The sequence below is a fragment of the Podarcis bocagei genome (assembly GCF_964188305.1).
Source record: "Podarcis bocagei genome assembly, chromosome: 11".
Taxonomy (NCBI): Eukaryota; Metazoa; Chordata; class Lepidosauria; order Squamata; family Lacertidae; genus Podarcis; species Podarcis bocagei.
Window position 1 is genome coordinate 45095857 of NC_138136.1, and position 17090 is coordinate 45112946.

Here is a 17090-nt window from a genome sequence, read left to right on the forward strand (position 1 = left end):
ATGGTCGGGGTCCCTTTACCTTACCTCTAGAAGTCCTACCCTCTTACTGAAAGCCTTGACACAGGCTTAGCTGAACGCTAATTCTACATTCCAAAGGCATTATGACTGAATTTGCTTTGGAGATATGTGATGCCATCTGTTTTAGGGGCAGCACGAATCATGACTTTTTTCCTTTTAATTAAACCTGTAATTGTCATTATGCAGTTTGGCCTGAGGAAATAAACTGGTGCTTTTTAGCATTGCCTTGCTGCCTTCAGATGGTTCTCTTCCCATTAGGAAAGTGATCAACCTTCTTGTTTTTTAAAAGCAGTTTTCATGGGAGGAGTTGTTCATAAAGACCAAGTAACTTAAAAAATAAATAAATCTGCCATTGAATGATGCTAGTACATAATTTTTAATTGGAGCTTAGCTAAAATTATGTGTCTTTCGGTTTTAGTGTCAGATGTTGCATTTAGTGTCAGGTGTTCAGCAAAGGAGAATCTTGAATTCAACAGCTAAGTAAACCACATTGAAAATGAAGAGGAGGAGGAGAGAGAGAGAGAGAGAGAGAGAGAGAGAGAGAGAGAGAGCACCAAGAGATTGCATTCCTAAGATAGTTCACAGAACATCTAACAGGAGCCACTGAACCTTTTGAGGCAGGCCGCTGTGCAGTCCCTGCAATTTGTAAGACCAATGTCATCAAGCTCTATCCCACCCAACTGAGATGACATGCAAGCCAAAATGTATTCCATCCATATACTCTGAATCTTTCTCCTCCATCCCAGTCCATGTTAACTATAAGCCAGGTGGTAGACCAGTCAGATAGCCATGTGCTCTACTTTACACTTCTCTGCTTGGAGAGCTCTGTTTGAAGGAATCTTCTATATAAAGACTCATAAGAAGGGTGAATATATAATCATAGGATTGTAGGGTTGGAAGGGACCACAAGGGTCATCTAGTCCAGCTTCCTGCAATGCAGGAATCTTTTGCCCACCATGGGGCTCAAACCCATGACCTTGTGATTAAGAGCCTCATGCTCCACCAGCTGAGCTACCTGGGCCCTTGAAGTTGCCTGTCAACAACTAGCAGGCTGAGCAGCCACAAGTATTACTGGATCACAGCCTTCCCCACTGCAGTGAGATATATTTCTATTTAACTTACAGCCATCATTTCTAAATTTGCATTTATACATGTAATCTAGCATACGTACATGTTGGGTTGTTGTTGTTTTTTTTAAAAAAATCTCTGTCCTCATTTGTCCTCTCTTTTGGTGATGTGTCAGTGGCTATCCTATTTGCCAGTTGCATGGACTGAGCTGGCATTTGTAGAGTGTCTAACAGGGCTGTGTCTCAGCTTTAGCTCAGTTGCAAAGCTCTGTTAAGGATTGTGTGACACCCTCCTTTCCAGGCCTCAAGAGCTTCTCTGAGCTGCACCTTCTAGGCTTGCTCAGGACCACACAGTTTTCTGGAACCTTTTAAAAAAGAAACTACCCTTGGTTCTTTCCTCCTGTTTCCTTCTGGCGTACAGGACTTGGATGAGAAATAGACATAGTGCCAGGTGGGCAACTGAGAGCACAAATGCACACACAAACAGAAGTGTGTTCCCACAATAGAAAAAAAAATCAGCAAAAGCTCGGCTCAAATTTTAATGAGAGTTGCATAGTTAAGTGGGTCAGGATAAAAAAAGAAAGCTAGAAATACAGTCATACCTTGGGTTGCAGCCGCTTCAGGTTGCGTCTTTTCGGGTTGCGGACCGCCAAAACCCGAAAGTACCAGAATGCGTTACTTCTGGGTTTCGGCGGTCGCACATGCACAGAAGCACTAGATCGCAACCCGCACATGCGCAGACGCGGGTTGTGAACGCTGCGGGTTGCAAATGTGCATGCCACACAGATCACGTTCGCAACCCGAGCATCCACTGTATAATCCAGGGGTCTGCAACCTTTAAGACAAAAAGAGCCACTTGGACCCGTTTCCGAAGAAAAAAAAAACTGGGAGCCGCAAAACTCGTCATTATAAAAATAACTTTTTTGTCACTTTATTATTATTTCTTTGTTTGACCCCTCAGAATTAATCCTCCTTATAGAAATAAACATTAAATTAACAAGTTACCTTTTTTGTGTGTGTGTTCTTCACTCCCCTTCAAAACAGTGACCAGCGTACATGCCCCCTTTCAATGCAGTGACCAGCGTACATGCCCCTTACAATGTGGTGGGCGGGAAGGTGACATCGGGACGGTGCGTGACTAACGCACGCACTGCCCCATGCGACATCACAGCCAGTACAGCGCCCGCCACAGTGGGGAGTGTTGGGGCGCACAATGCACCTCCTCCCCTCGCTAGTATCCGCCCCGGAGCCGCGGCAAAGATGTAAAAGAGCCACATGCGGCTCCGGAGCCGCGGGTTGCAGACCCCTGGTATAATCAAACAATACAGACCTAGAGGTCTAGGTAACCTAGTCATTTTCCTGGCTAGCCCTCTTCACTCAGGATATACCAAACCTTGTGTAAACACAGAAATCTGCCTTATACTAAGTCTATGTAGCTTAGTATGGTCTGCACAGACTGGCAGTGGCAGGATTCTTTCTGTCCTGCCTGGAGATTCCCGGGGATTGAACCTGGAATCTTCTACATGCAAGCAGATGCTCTACCAGTGAGCTATGATCCTCCTCTTTTAATCCTGCAGACCTTTAATTCTGAAGTAGCTATAAAAGAGCAGGTGAGGCACGAAATGCAACGCAAGACTCAAAAACCAATCCGTCAGGCATGAATCACTGTAGTAAATTACAGTTCTCTGTGCAGAACAATAAGCACCCGTTGGATAAAAGTCAGATATGCTTCAGTTTAACACGGGGAATTCCAATACATCTCTCTTTAAAAGATTCCCCCTTCCAAACAAAGGAATGGACTCAGAATGCAGAGTTAAGGGCAAAATAAGAGACTGAGGGGAAAATATTTTACATACCTTCTGAGAACTTCCTGCTAGCATGCTAAAATAGAATTGTCCTAACTGGGATAATGATTAGTAGGCAAAACTGAAATGAAATGAAGGCAGCTCAGAGAAGGTGTGTGATTCAATAGTGACAATGTTTATTAGTTACACAGCATATTTTAAAAATCAGGTGTTCTAACTAAATTTTAAACAAAAGACTCTGCTCTCCAGTCTTGTAAGGGGGGGAGAGACATTTAAAAAGTGGTGCAACAAAATGGAAAGAATGACCTCTTTAAATGATAATGTGAAATGCTTTGCACCCTTCACTATGTCGTGAGCCAATCCTGCCGCATCTGTGGGCCCTCCTGCTCATTCTGCTGAAGGGAACCCTGGATTCCTCCCCAACAGCACCTTTGACTCGCCAGATGTTATTGGACCTCCATCAGCCCCTGCCAGCACAGCCATTGGTCAGGAATCCTGGAAGAATATCTAGAGGACCATGGGCTCCCCATACTTTCATTAGACCTAAAATGTAACATAATGGATCATCTAAATATTTAAGATAATTTTATATTTCTCATTTGAATCTTCTGTCTCGTCTAGCATTCACACTCATTGCTTATTTTTATTTATTTATAAGTATTTATATACCACAAAATCATAAAATATCTAGTTGGTGTACAACATCTAAACATTAAACACCGTTGAAAATGATATGGGCAATCATTAAGGTGACTGGCTAATCAAAAATACACACAGGTGTCCTGCTTTCAGAATGTTCGTTATCCACAAATTCTAGTGTGTGTGTGTGTGTGTGTGAGAGAGAGAGAGAGAGAGAGAGAGAGAGAGAGAGAGAGAGAGAGAGAAATTCACCCCTAATTGGTTTTTGGTTTTTTTAAGAACCATGCAATGCCTTTTACTAAGCTGTCAGATAAGATTGATGAGAGCTCCTCCTCATTTAAATCTCTCCTACGATACGCCTGAATTTTCCGCTAGGATTTATAAATGAAGCCAATCAGATTCTGCCTCTGGGTGGTTTAAAGGTCAATTGTGGTTATATGGATTGGGCCCAAAGGAAGAGGGCAAGCAAATGAGGAATTGGTGAGCCCTCTGAAAGCCACTGAGGTCCCACAAAAACCTGGAGCTGGCACTGATGCCAACAGACACACCCAAGGAATTTGTGGAATTTTTTCAACCACTAATCACAATTCCAGCCACAGATTGCGCTCCCGGAGTAGCCAATCCCGGAAGATAACAACCAGCAAGTGTAGATAGTCAAATGGGCTCCTAATGCCATGCAACCCTGTGCAAATGTCTCCCACAAACACAGAGCACATCACCAGGTGCCTTCATGGAACTATGGGTAGGAAGTCTACAAAGAGAACTCTGAGGCTTCTGAATTTGAATCCACTTAGGAACAACACGTCCACTCAGGGAAAAAAATAAAAATAAATTAAACCATGGACTCTTGTATTGATATCTTTGTGAAGGGAGCCAGCATTTTTGCAGAGGAAAGTGGTGTGAGCCAATGACTAAGGATGAATGAATTTTACAATGTTACAGCTCGGAAAATTACATGAGGGCAGATGTCCAGTGTTCTCTGTTGACTCTATTGACTTAGTGTTATAACACCATCTATTTTGCAGGTATAATGTCACTCTGTTGTCAGGGGCAAGATCAACTCCTGAGCGATCACAGAATTTTGGCCAGTTTATCATTTTCCTTGACAAGAGTCCCTCCAATATTATTTCAACTGAGTGTGTGTGTGTGTGTGTGTGTGTGTGTGTGTGTGTGTGTTTTCAAGCATTGTGTGTTCCACCTGGACAAAAAAGGGGTTTAGAAGCAATTGTATCCCTCTATCAGGAACACAGCTCAAGGATATAGGATTGCTCTGTTAGCCATATACAGTAGCTATTTTAGTTAGTTAACCACTTCCAGGATATCAATTGCTTGCTATTTAACTTTTTTTCGCGATCAAACTTCTAAGAGGTTTCATAGAAAAGTGAAAAGATTTCTATATGAATTCCAGAAGTTTCCCTCCTCTCTTGCAATGTTTTCCCCCCTCCAGAACCAGAGGGCGGCCATTAATATCACACAGAATTATATTGGTCCCGTGGGATCAAGTTTCCTGCAAGAAATGGCACAGGGCTCATGAGCCAATGGTTCTTCACAGCACTGTTTCAGTTGCAGGGATTCCCAAAGTGATAGTAAATGATAACCTCAAGTTAATTTAGTGTGATCCTCATATTAACGATTCACAAAATGATATATATATCCTCTTTCGCTCTGTTGATGAAGCTGTGTGCACAGGGACTTGTCAATAAACTGTTCTAAGCAGAGTTTGCCTCTACCAGAGCCTCTACCAGAGTGGTATTCAAATCTGGCAGCGCAGTTCCAATTTTGAAAATTTCATTTGGATGCCATCTCTAGCTAATAATGTGATTGCTAGCATTTGGGAATGCCTCTGTATTGCTAACTGAATCCCTTTTTTTAATATACAGTAAGTATGCTAATCACAACTGGGTCCAGATTTGCAAATCCTGGAAATGTGTGTCCTTTGGAGGGAGATGTGGTGGGTGTCCATCTTCAGAACACAGTAGCTCCTAATTTTCCTCCTACAAATGGAATGGAGTTCAAGTTCATGGAAGAGGGCTTCCCCTCCTGCCTTGCAGTCATGCTGCAACCTTGAAATCTGCTGCTGGGGGTTGGGGAAACCTTGAGAATAGTGTGGGAAATGGTGCTAGCAGGAAGAGGTGGTTCGAGGAAATAAGCCTCCCTTCAATGAGTTAAGTCCCAAGGCAACAGAATCACAAGGGCAACATATGAGGGAGACACACATTTCTCCATTCCTCCACCCCAGAGCAATGAAGCCTGGGGCAAAAAGCTCCTGTGTCCCATCTCCCAACACATTCTTCATGTGTATGGAGCACATGAAGAGGTGTGTGATTGGTGGGGCAGACCCTTGAGGAAGGGAGCATGTTAGCTTCCTTTATGACAACGCAAGGAGGGCAGTGACAAGAGGAACATCCACCCAGAGCAGCAAAATAGGCTGAGCACAGTATGGGATCTGCATCTACTGAGAGAGGTTGGTAAGAAAAAAGCTCGGAGCCTTCTGATTTAGTGCAGGTACTAAATATCTTGATTTCCATGCAGGCATTTTATTTTATCAAAATGTTGCACTTTGCTGTTTCTATACAAGGGTATGCATGGGAAAGATGTTGCTCGACTACAACTCCCATCATCCCTGAGCATTGGGCTTGGCTGGTTGGGGCTGGTGGGAACTGGCGTCCATCAGTGTCTGAAGGGCCACACATTCCTAGCCCTGTTCTGGGGTAAAAAAATATAATGTCTTTATACAGGCAACCCGGTTGCTTTCTGGGCCATCATGCATGATGGCCCATTCCACCTGCTTTTCCAGCCACTTCCGGGTAGTCACGATGCATGCATGCATGGTTGTGCAACAACTGGACATGTGTAAATTGGTCGTTGCCTAGATTGAAATGGCAGGAAATAAACCTAACGAAATGAGCCTGAGTGAAGAGGCACGAGGTGCTTACAAAACTGCAGGAAATATTGGAGCTGGGTTTCAATTGCTGCTGTCCTCCCCACCTCTGCCGCTCACTCATCAGTTACCTTTTTAAACCATTTCATCTCTTTTCCTTCCTGTGTTTTGTTCTTCCCTTTATCCCAGAAATCTGCCTTTTGACCAAGGGCCGCCGCACCGCCAGTGTGAGAGCTGACACATACTGCCGCCTGTATTCTCTCTCTGTGGACAACTTCAACGAGGTTCTGGAGGAATACCCCATGATGAGAAGAGCCTTTGAAACAGTAGCCATTGACAGGCTGGATAGGATAGGTATGTTTTTGGTGTCCCCCCCCTTTCTGTTCATATAGCACCAGCCACAGAAGTATTTGTCTTTTAGGTCAAGAAAACTAAAACATTGTGCTCTACTAATGTAGTGGTATCTTTCAAGGTATGGAGGGATAAATAGCTGCAGTAAATAAATGCAAAAATAAGGGCCAAGCCAAGACATTTTGCTGCCTGAGGACAAGATGGCTTCCCTATACACTGCACCTGAGGGGAGCAGAAGTTAGTTTGCTTAGTGGGGTTAAGGCAGACTGTGTGGCACGCGCACAAACACACCTCTGTCCTCTTCGCACTTCGTTACCGCTCCCCAACTTCCCAGCATGTGCTATCTGAGGCAGATACCTCTCTCTGCCAAATAATAGGGCCAACCCAATAATGATAACTGTTTGAAGAAGACTGGGCATGATAGCATGTGTATATGTGTGTGAGGAGGAGGGAAGGAAGCAAAGCCACACTTTTCTGCATGTTAAAAGCTCCCCACCCCCAGGACTATTTTGGCTGCCGCACCCATCCTTCTGAAGCTCCAAGGTAGGGTCAGAAGAGGAATCCACCAAACTCAGATTTCCAAGCAGGCACAACTGATTCAAGCTGGGCAGATCATGACTCAAATCAGATCATGGGTTCACTTCAGAATCCACTGTTCTGAGGGTCCCTCTATGAAGCAGTCCAAGAGGCTGCAGTGTGGTCTCCATTCCTCCAAAATTTATTTCTTTCCACACAGTCTGGAGTGGCTAGCATTTGGTGCTGCTGCTTGTTGCTGTATACCGTGAATACAATACAGCAAGTCCCCTGGGGAGCAATGGGACCTAATGACATTCTGATGCTTTCAGAAGGAATTATAAGGAAGTTTTCATGGCTGCCACCATGTAAACACAAAAGGTGGTGGATTACCTGTTTTAAAAGTTTAAAGGAAAGAAGTATATTTTAGATCAATGGAGCACCCTTGGAAGTACTTTAAAAAAAACAGCTTTGTGTTTCTTTGTGGATTTTTAATAATTTTCCCTTTAAAAATCCACATGGAAATTTGATGGACTTAGTTCTGTCCCCATGGAGAACTGATGTGGACCAGACTTTAATGGGTCCATCCATCCCTGCTCCAGGGCGACATGAATTACTACTTTGTTCAACATTGCTTAGTTTGCGTACTTCAGTTTGCACAAATGAGCCATCCGTTGTAATGGGTGAAATAGGAGTACCCTGCAGCTCTCTGCATCTGCAGCCCCTGCACCCCCTAGTCCTTTGGTACATGACTCTCCCCACATGTTTGCATGTTGCAGTGGAAAGATGAAAACAAGGAAGGACAGCTCACTTGCTTTCAGATCTTCTTGTGACCTATAAAAGAGTCTTGCTGAATCTTAACCATTTGAGTTTTTGCAGAATCTCTAAAACATTTTGCAAAGGCAAGAGTAGCATGCAAGAAGCATTGGAGACACTAGGAGAGGTAAGGGTGAGAATAAGGAAGGTACAATCTTTTGCATGACTCCAGATATATGCAGAGTTGGTGCCAGGCCCACAGCAAAATGTAGCAAGTACCAAAGTCTGGGGGCCACACCACTGTCCCACAGAGCTCTGAGAGCAACCTTTCAGGTATTTTAGACCCAATTAATTTAAGGCTTTATATGTCAAAATTAAGACCTTGAATTGGGCCCAGAAGCAAAGAGGTACCTAGTGCCGTTCTCTCAATATGAGTTCTGTTGGCCATTCCAGTCTGGTTGCTGCATTCTGTACAAGCTGCAGTTTCCGAGTCTCTCTCCTCCCCACCCCCGTGCATTGCAATAGTCCAGTCTGGAGGTTACCAGAGCTTGGGTCACTGTTGCCGAGTCATTTCTCTCCAGGAAAGGTCGTAGCTGGCGAACTAGCTGTAGCTGGAAGTTGGTGCTCCGAGGCCACCTCGAATGACAATGCTGGATCCAGGAGCACCCCCAAACTATGAACCTGCCCTTTCCCAGGGGAGAGCAACCCTAGGACAGGACACCTCTCCACTTCCCGGACTCAAGAACTCGGCACACAATACCTCCATCTTGGCTGGATTCAATTTCCATTTATTGGCGCCCATCCACACCATAACCACCTCTAGGCTCTGGTCCAGAACTCAACAGCTTCTGATTCAGATGGAACAGAGAGATAGAGCTGGGTGCCATCAGCATACTGATGACATCTCACTTCAAATCCCCTGATGAAATCTCCCAGGAGCTTCATATAGATGTCAGACAACATGGGTGACAAGATGGAGCCCTGTAGGACACCACAGGTCAATTCCCATGGCGCCGAACAGTGGCTCCCAATTGTCACCGCTGGACACAGCCCCATAGGTAGGAGCAGAATCACTGCAATGCAGTGCAGCGCATGCTAAGTTTTATGAGAGTGTCATGATTATTCTGCTGTCTTTTGCCATTCTTATTGTTTTTCCGTTCCTTTTATACACCACTTTGATTCCTTTTAATAGTTAGGTGGCTTATAAATGTTTTAAATAAAGAGCCACGGATACTGCAGAGAAGTGGCCAAAATCAAATATTAATACTTTTAAAACCTTAAAAAAAATAAATGCAGCCCACTATCCCATTCCATTCCATTAAATGGCCATGTTGATTTATGAATAAGAGATGTGTTGCTATAAAAGAGAAAGTGTAAGTGAAATTTAAGTAATCCGAGGCTCTCACATATCCCCTGAGAATCTAAGTTTGGAAGTCATGCTTATTATTGTTTATTAATCATGTATAGAGGCTGTCAGCAGCATTCTTAGGAAAGGTCATTATTGCACAGATAGTGAAGGGGGGGAGGGTCTCTGAGTCTGTGAGCCAAAATGATAGGACCATATTTGTGTATGGCTTGGATTTAGTGAATTATGGCTAGCCTAGTGAATACAGTATCAAGGCTGTTTTTAAGTTGGCAAACGTGGCAGACCTGTGCAGTACGTCACCGATTTGTCAGAAATATTCTTCGAACCACCACAGACCAGCAGCATGGAGACAATCAGCCAGGCCAAATTTTGAGCTGGAAATTTACCATTTCGCTATCCTCAAATTATCCAGATGATCACCAAGGTTCATAGACATGTACCAACCCCCACCCCACCCCACCTGTAGGAATTTTTATTAGTATTATCATTCATTGCAATTGGTGGGTTACTTCTTTTTTATATAACAAAAAGTAACCCAAAGCAACTCACAAAAATAGCACAAAGCTTGAAATGCATATAAAAACCAAAACAAACTGAAAACCCCAAAACACGGCATTCTTGGCAGTGGTGCTCTCCCTGTGGAATGCCCTCCCTTCAGATGTTAAGGAGATAAAGAACTACACAACTTTTAGAAGACATCTGAAGGCATCCCTGCATAGGGAAGTTTTTAATGTTTGATGTTTTATATGTGCTGGAAGCACCCCCAGAGTGGCTGGGTACAAATAATAAAATTATTATTAATTGTTATTACTAAAAAGGCAGGTCAGATGCATCCCAGCTGCTGAAAGGAGGCCACAAAAATCTAAAACCCTCCAGTTTAAGGGATGAAAGCCTAGGTAAAAAGAAAGATTTTTGCCAGCTGATAGTGGTGGCGCCAGGAATGCCTCCCTGGGGAGAGCATTTCATAAGAAGGGCTCATTCTCATGTTGCCAGCCTCCGAACCACCCTTGGAGGGGGCATGGAAAAAAGGCCCTCAGGTGCTGAATGTATCTTCAGTTTCCAAAGCAGTGCTGTTTATTCAAACTGCAGATTAATTCAGGCGATTGCTGCAAATGCTTTCAAATGTATGAGATTTTGCTCTGCTGTTTAGACTGAAGCTGTAGGGCATTGTTTCAAGAGTCATGCAAGTTGTTTTTGAGGCCTGTAGACTTACTTTGGGGGCAGTGGATGATATAGATCTCACGTTCCGCAGCACCCAAACCAAGTATAGTCAGTTTGCATTGCAGTGACTTGTGTTACACAACCAGGTACTACATAATATCCCCTGAGTTCATATTAGTTCACAGCCATTTGGAAAGATTACTACTCTCAATCTGGTGGTCACTACTTAAGCAATGTTTAATAATTAGTTCCAGGAAATGTGTTAAATGGACACATGTATTTATAACTTACATAACACATTGGGCATTTCAAAAATTAGGACAGCTCAACAAGGAGAGGGAGAGAGAGAGAGAGACTCTTTTAACACAACCTAGTTACTTCATTTCCTTTCCTTTCCACTGCTGGCAACCTGTCATGATTGGATTGCAAAGTATATTTGCACGTTAAGAGTCAAACCGGTCCCCACAATAATAGGAGTAAAATGCTGAAGTATTAGCAGGCACCAGCCTTTATAGTTAGCAAATAGTAAAATGCTCATCACGATGGTGGTCAGTGTGTTAAGTGGTTTTCTGGGGACAGGACTGCTAACCACAGTTCATAGGATGCTTCAAATCCATGTAAATATTCATGCAAACATTTCATAGGATGCAGAGCAAATCAGACGCTGGCATCGTTTGGATTCTGGTGCACCATTTTTATTTCAGCAAGCATTTCTGGAACATTCTTTTTTATCTGGCCACTTTTAATACACTGCTTTATTTTATGACGTATGTTGTTTTGTATTTTATTTTGCTGTAAGTTTCTTAGAGATTTATGGTTATGGGTGATTCATAAGTAAGTGTCTGCTCGCCCTGTGCAAAATTGGCTGTGCATTCATGCTCACTTGTGCACACACACAAACCCTTGTCAGCGAGGGCAAGACAGGTTTTTGCTTTCATTTCATGTGCATCATGCCTGTGAGTAGTAGTATTATGAACAGCATCATCGACTTATTAATTTCCTTGTAAATAGCCATCTCAAGGAGATTTACACATAAGATAACTAAAAGCAGTTAACATAGTGTCTTTATATGCACTATGGGGCATGACACTGTCATCACAGCAGTGACCCATGTTCCTTAAAAGTGGGGATTAATGACTATTAGACATGAACATCTGTGTTAGGAGGCAGCACGCCACTGAATCATAGTTGCTGGGAAGGAAAGGCAAGAGGAGTGTATTGCCTTCATGCTGTGTTTGTGGGTTTCCCAGGAACCTGAACTATAGAAGTGAATGGTTGCTATTGTATTTCCTATGGGGGGAAATGAAAGGATGTAATGGAAGACATAAGTGGGGAGGGAGCTAAACCTGCCCTGTAGTGATGATCCCAGTTACTCTAGCATCTGAGAATTGTGCTTATTCCCATTTTGGATAGCCTCATCTATCTGCCTGATCATCCCCCATGTTATTTTTCTTATAGTGTGACGTAATTTGAGGAATATAAAAAAAGAATGTGGCTGATGTTAAGTCTTTTGGCTATTTTAACCATTTCCCTTATTGCCTTGATGCAAGAGACAGACAGACAGCTAGATAGATATGGTATGATCTGCCAGGTGACCAGAGAGATGCTAACTTGCATGCTATGTTGTGTCCGTTTCGCCCACAAAGGAAAGAAGAATTCGCTTCTGCTGCAAAAATTCCAAAAAGATCTCAATACTGGTGTCTTCAACAACCAGGAGAGCGAAATTTTGAAACAGATAGTGAAACACGACCGGGAGATGGTGCAGGCAGTCGGGACGGCAAATCTGCAGCAAATGCCAGCCCTGAATTCGAGTCCTTTGACCACTGCCCCCTCGATGCAGATGAGGACTCAATCCCCGCCTGTGTATTCTGTGATGAGCCTGAATTCTCCAACGCCAAGCACACAGACGCCTCAGCAAGCTGCCGTTTTCTCCCCCTGCTCCTACCCTTCCGCAGTCTGCAGCCCACTGGTACAAAGCCCTCTAGCCGGCCGAACTTTTCAGTATGCAACGCCTACAGCTTCACAGTTGTCGCTGCTGCAGCAGCAACAGCAGCAACTGCAGCAGCAGCAACAGCAACAGCAGCAAATGCCGAGTGGGTCACAGAAGAGTGATATCCACAAGAGTACGCAAGCTCTTCACAATGCTAGTCTGACGAGAGAGGTGAGACCCCTCTCTGCCTCACAGCCTTCATTACCCCACGAGGTTTCCACTATGATTTCTAGACCTCACCCGACAGTGGGAGAATCTTTAGCCTCCATTCCACAGCCCGTCTCCGGTTTCCAAAGCACAGGCATCCAGGCTGGGAGCAAAGGCACTGTCCCCCAAAGAGTGGCCCTCTTCCGCCAGATGTCTTCAGGAGCAATTCCACCTATGCGAGGGCCCACGCCACCAGCTGCCACGCTGCAAAGGGATTCTTCCGCAGTCTTAAGCACGGAACTAGAGGGCGATAAACCGCGGTTTGCTTCAAACTTATGATTCATGCAGACTTCAAATAAGCGGAGACTGACATAAAACTGAGATCACTCCCAGGATTTCCAATAGATCCCAGCTGTCTACAATGAAAAGGAGCACTTTGGACAAATTGAACCCTTGAATGTATGGAGAGAGACAGAGAGACAGATGGACATCAGAGAGAGAGAGAGAGAGAGAGAGAGAGAGAGAGAGAGAGAGAGAGAGAGAGAGAAGAGAACTCCAAAATGGCCTCTCATGTCTTCCTTTCTTAGAAATTGTTAAAATGAGTCTAAAAACAGTGGTTGTAATGTTATTTATTTTTAACCTGGTTAGAAATATGAAGAGATTTCCTGTTTTTATTCTACATTAAAAGGCAGTATTAATAATTCCAGGAACTAAGCCACACAGAAATAATAATAACAATAATAATACTAATAAAAATCCATACATAATGCACCCATTAGCTTGGAATTCGCAAACAGTAGTTTTTAACTTTTCTTAAACAAAAATAATTGAGACACATTTCCCATTTTAGAGGTCCAGATTACTTTTTGGTGCTTTTACATTCAGGTTTTCGATTGAAGGATCAATGAAATTCTTCCTGTCTACAGTACTGCTTGTTTTGGATGAAATCTAACCTCAGAATCATTCTCCTCTTTCTGAAAGCTGGGTGGACTTCTATCTTCATATTGGGGGGTAAAATTAGTGGAGACTTATTAATCTTACTGTAAATAACTTTTTAGACCCAAATAACAACAACAAAAACAAAAATAGCTCCTGTGTGGTGTACCATTGCAAAGTATTTGTTTAGAAATTTAGTTTGCAACTCTTCACGCCAAAATATAAAAAATTAAAATTTTACGAAATATAAAATGCAACACAACTGTAATGCAATGGCTTGAGACCTACAATGCTCCTTTTACATGCAGTGTTTTTATGCAAAATGATATGCTTGATCCTGCTCTGTGTATTTCACCAATGCCATCACCTATTTCTTCATTGCCCTAGGTGGTGTCTGAAAATATTCCACGCATGCTTGGATTCTTATTTTTTTTAGCAGAAAACAAACCCCCCAAAAAATGAACAACAAAAGCACCCTGCACCCCAGTACAACTCATCGCTTCAGTCAGCCGTTTTAGGGAAAAGCCGAAATATGTCTTTTTAAAACTTGGAAAATGATAAATGTGAATGGATGGTTTCTGCATTTCATTTCCTATAATGCTGACTTCAAATCTGTAGTTAATAACTAAAAGTGAATTTGTTTTGATTTTTTTAATGAATTATTTTGTCAATCACTGCTTCGGTTAGGCTTTCAGGTGTGTTCTCTGTCCTCACTGTAGTTCTGTAGTTGACTGTGACGATATTTTACAAACAAGAAATAAGTATACTATAGCATCCTGTTTGTTTGGGAATGCACGACTTGCTCAGTGTGTACTATAATAATTTGGACAGCATATTCTACTATGGCATGTATTGTCAACCGTAGAAATGAGGTTAATTTTTTCTTCTTCTAATGTCTGCACAAAAGGGAGGGAGTCATTAACAGAAGGCAGGGTTAAAGCATACGGTTTTGTAAACCTTTTCTTTCCTTTGCTTCCTTTCTCAAGTTAACATACGACTTACAAGTGCTTCCAGAGGAAGGATTTTCCAACTGACCAGTGTTCTGATTCAGGCCCCAGTCAAACGCTCCTAGTGCTTGCCGCATTGGGGATGGGTTTGCTAGCATGAAACATAACAGTACACTTTTCTCTTATTGTGCGGAACAGAAGCTGCAGACATTCCTGCAACTGTAGCTCAGTGGTTCAGCATGTTCTGTCTAAGCAGAAAGTTCTTGATCCCTGGCATCTCCAGACAGGAGTAGGATTGTCCCACATCTGGAATGAAGATTTAGAGAGCTGCTGCCAGCCATGCTCAGCTAAATAGACCAACAGTCTGGTTCACAATAGGACAGAACCTATGTTCCTGCTGGGAGCAGCTGTCCCGGCATGGTGAACATCATGTTGCTGTAAGTAATATGTAAACCAGGGCTTGATGTGTTGCTGCCTGCCCACATAAGCTATGCTAGAAAACTCTGTCGATCCTTTCTGATCCAGGTAGTTAGACTGGGAGCTACAAAGTTCAGCGTATATAAGAATCTGATAGAGCACCTGTTGCAAGCAAATCCCTTGATCCTTTTCCCCGGGACATTATTTCCTTCTGATGTGATCCTCCATCTCAGAAGCAGACATGGAAGAACTTGTACAAGACCTGTGCCACCCTCCCCACAAAGGAAGCCCCTTAGCAAATTGATAGTGCCTGGGGAGGGCCACCGTTAAGCTGACCATGCCGTAACTGAACTGCATTCTGAATGGCGGTGCAAACAACACTGCCCATCCCTTCAGCCCAAAATGGGTGACGCCTGGTAAGAGAACATGCCCATTAGTACTGACATCACCGAGCAGTGGAAGAACAAAATGGCACCTCGCAACTGTGTATGTTGTGGCGCTTTCGTATACACTTGAAGGTTAAGCGTCTCCTAATTCCAGTGAAAAACACAACCCACCAGGAATGTTTTCCCTGTGCGAGATGCATCCATTCCAATGGGATTTATTCTGAAGACACCCCAACGGATGGTGTTCAAAGTTGGTGGTCTTTGAAGTGTACAGAGTCTTTTCTCTACAGGAGCCTCTTTGTCCCCAATGAGGCCACTGTAGAAGGAAGGGTAGCTTCGAGAGTGCCGCCCAAAGTCATTCTGCCTGTTATGCCTTTTCTCTGATGCTATTTCAAATGCCTACATGGATAAACCACACTTAAAGGTTCTAGCGAATCCCCGTTCCCAACTGAAATAAAGTTATTGACGTAATTTATTCCGTGAATATGATGATGGTGGTTAAATGGGAGTGGTCATGAATCACATACAAGGAATGTAACGCTATGGATAAACTGCAAGACCATTTATTTTTTGGTACAATAGAACCCTAATTTTATTTTAATACTGATAATAAATTTTATCCAATTTAAGACGATCATATTCTGGTCCTTAAAACTATTCAAGGTTTACATTTGATAGGAGTATAATGGAGTTGGTAGTGAACTATTTTTATACATATGTTTATTTTATTTTAAGTACTATAAAGAAACATTAACATACATGGTCTTTCAGTGAAACCATTAAAAAAAACCTTTTTAATGACTTTGTAATAGAGTGGGCAAAATCTAAGATTTGTAAGTTAACTAAAAATGGTACAGGGTATAAAATGATATACATATATGTATGTATGAATGTGTATATATATATATTTAGGTTACGAATCAAATGACTCTCATTTCTGTAATACTGTATAAAGAATATCCATTGCTATTTTGAGAATCAACCTATTTTTCTCTGTATATAACTAAGCCCTTAAATATGGAACCTTGCATCTGTATAGGATGAAATGTATTTATGATGAGGTTGGATCATGTTGCTGCTGAAAAGACAATATACATCAAACTGATTCTTACAATGACTGTGTGATCAGGGATGAGTTAGACTTTTTTCTTTTGTCTTTGCTCAAAGCCATAAATATATATATAAATATAAAGATTATTAATAAATTGAACAAAAATATAAAACAATAAAAAACATGAATATTTTATTTGATCTGTGGTGTTTCCCCGAAGGTATGTCATGTTATTTCGATGTGAACCTAAATGTTTTCTTACATTGTCAAATGAATGTGTGGCAAATTTTGTAAAACACATTCTGTATTATAGAATTTCTGAGATACATAGATTTTCCCCACCCCTGGAAAAACATGTTATTTGGTGTACTAAGATGGGGAAATATAACTGGTTCAATTATGGAGAGTCATGTTACAATGATAAAGGCCTGGGTAATTTGTATACTCTAGTTGTATGCATACCTAACAAGATATGTACAGAGGTACCTCAGGTTACGAAATTAATTTGTTCTGGAGGTCCATTCTTAACCTGAAACCATTCTTAACCTGAGGTGTGATTTTGCTAATGGGGCCTCCCGCTGCTGCCATGCCACCGCTGTGCGGTTTCCGTTCTCATCCTGGGGCAAAGTTCTCAACCCAAGGTACTACTTCTTGGTTAG

General features: G+C 42.5%; 1 protein-coding gene across 1 annotated transcript in view; it reads left to right on the forward strand.

Annotated features, from left to right (window-relative positions):
- Positions 1 to 14080, forward strand: part of HCN1 (hyperpolarization activated cyclic nucleotide gated potassium channel 1) — a 183769-nt gene extending 169689 nt beyond the window's left edge. The window contains exons 7-8 of the mRNA XM_081212754.1: positions 6600 to 6764; positions 12204 to 14080. Coding sequence (XP_081068880.1) covers positions 6600 to 6764; positions 12204 to 13033 — 995 coding nt within the window. The 3' untranslated portion in view covers positions 13034 to 14080. The remainder of the gene's footprint in view (positions 1 to 6599; positions 6765 to 12203) is intronic.
- The last annotated feature ends 3010 nt before the right edge of the window (positions 14081 to 17090 follow it).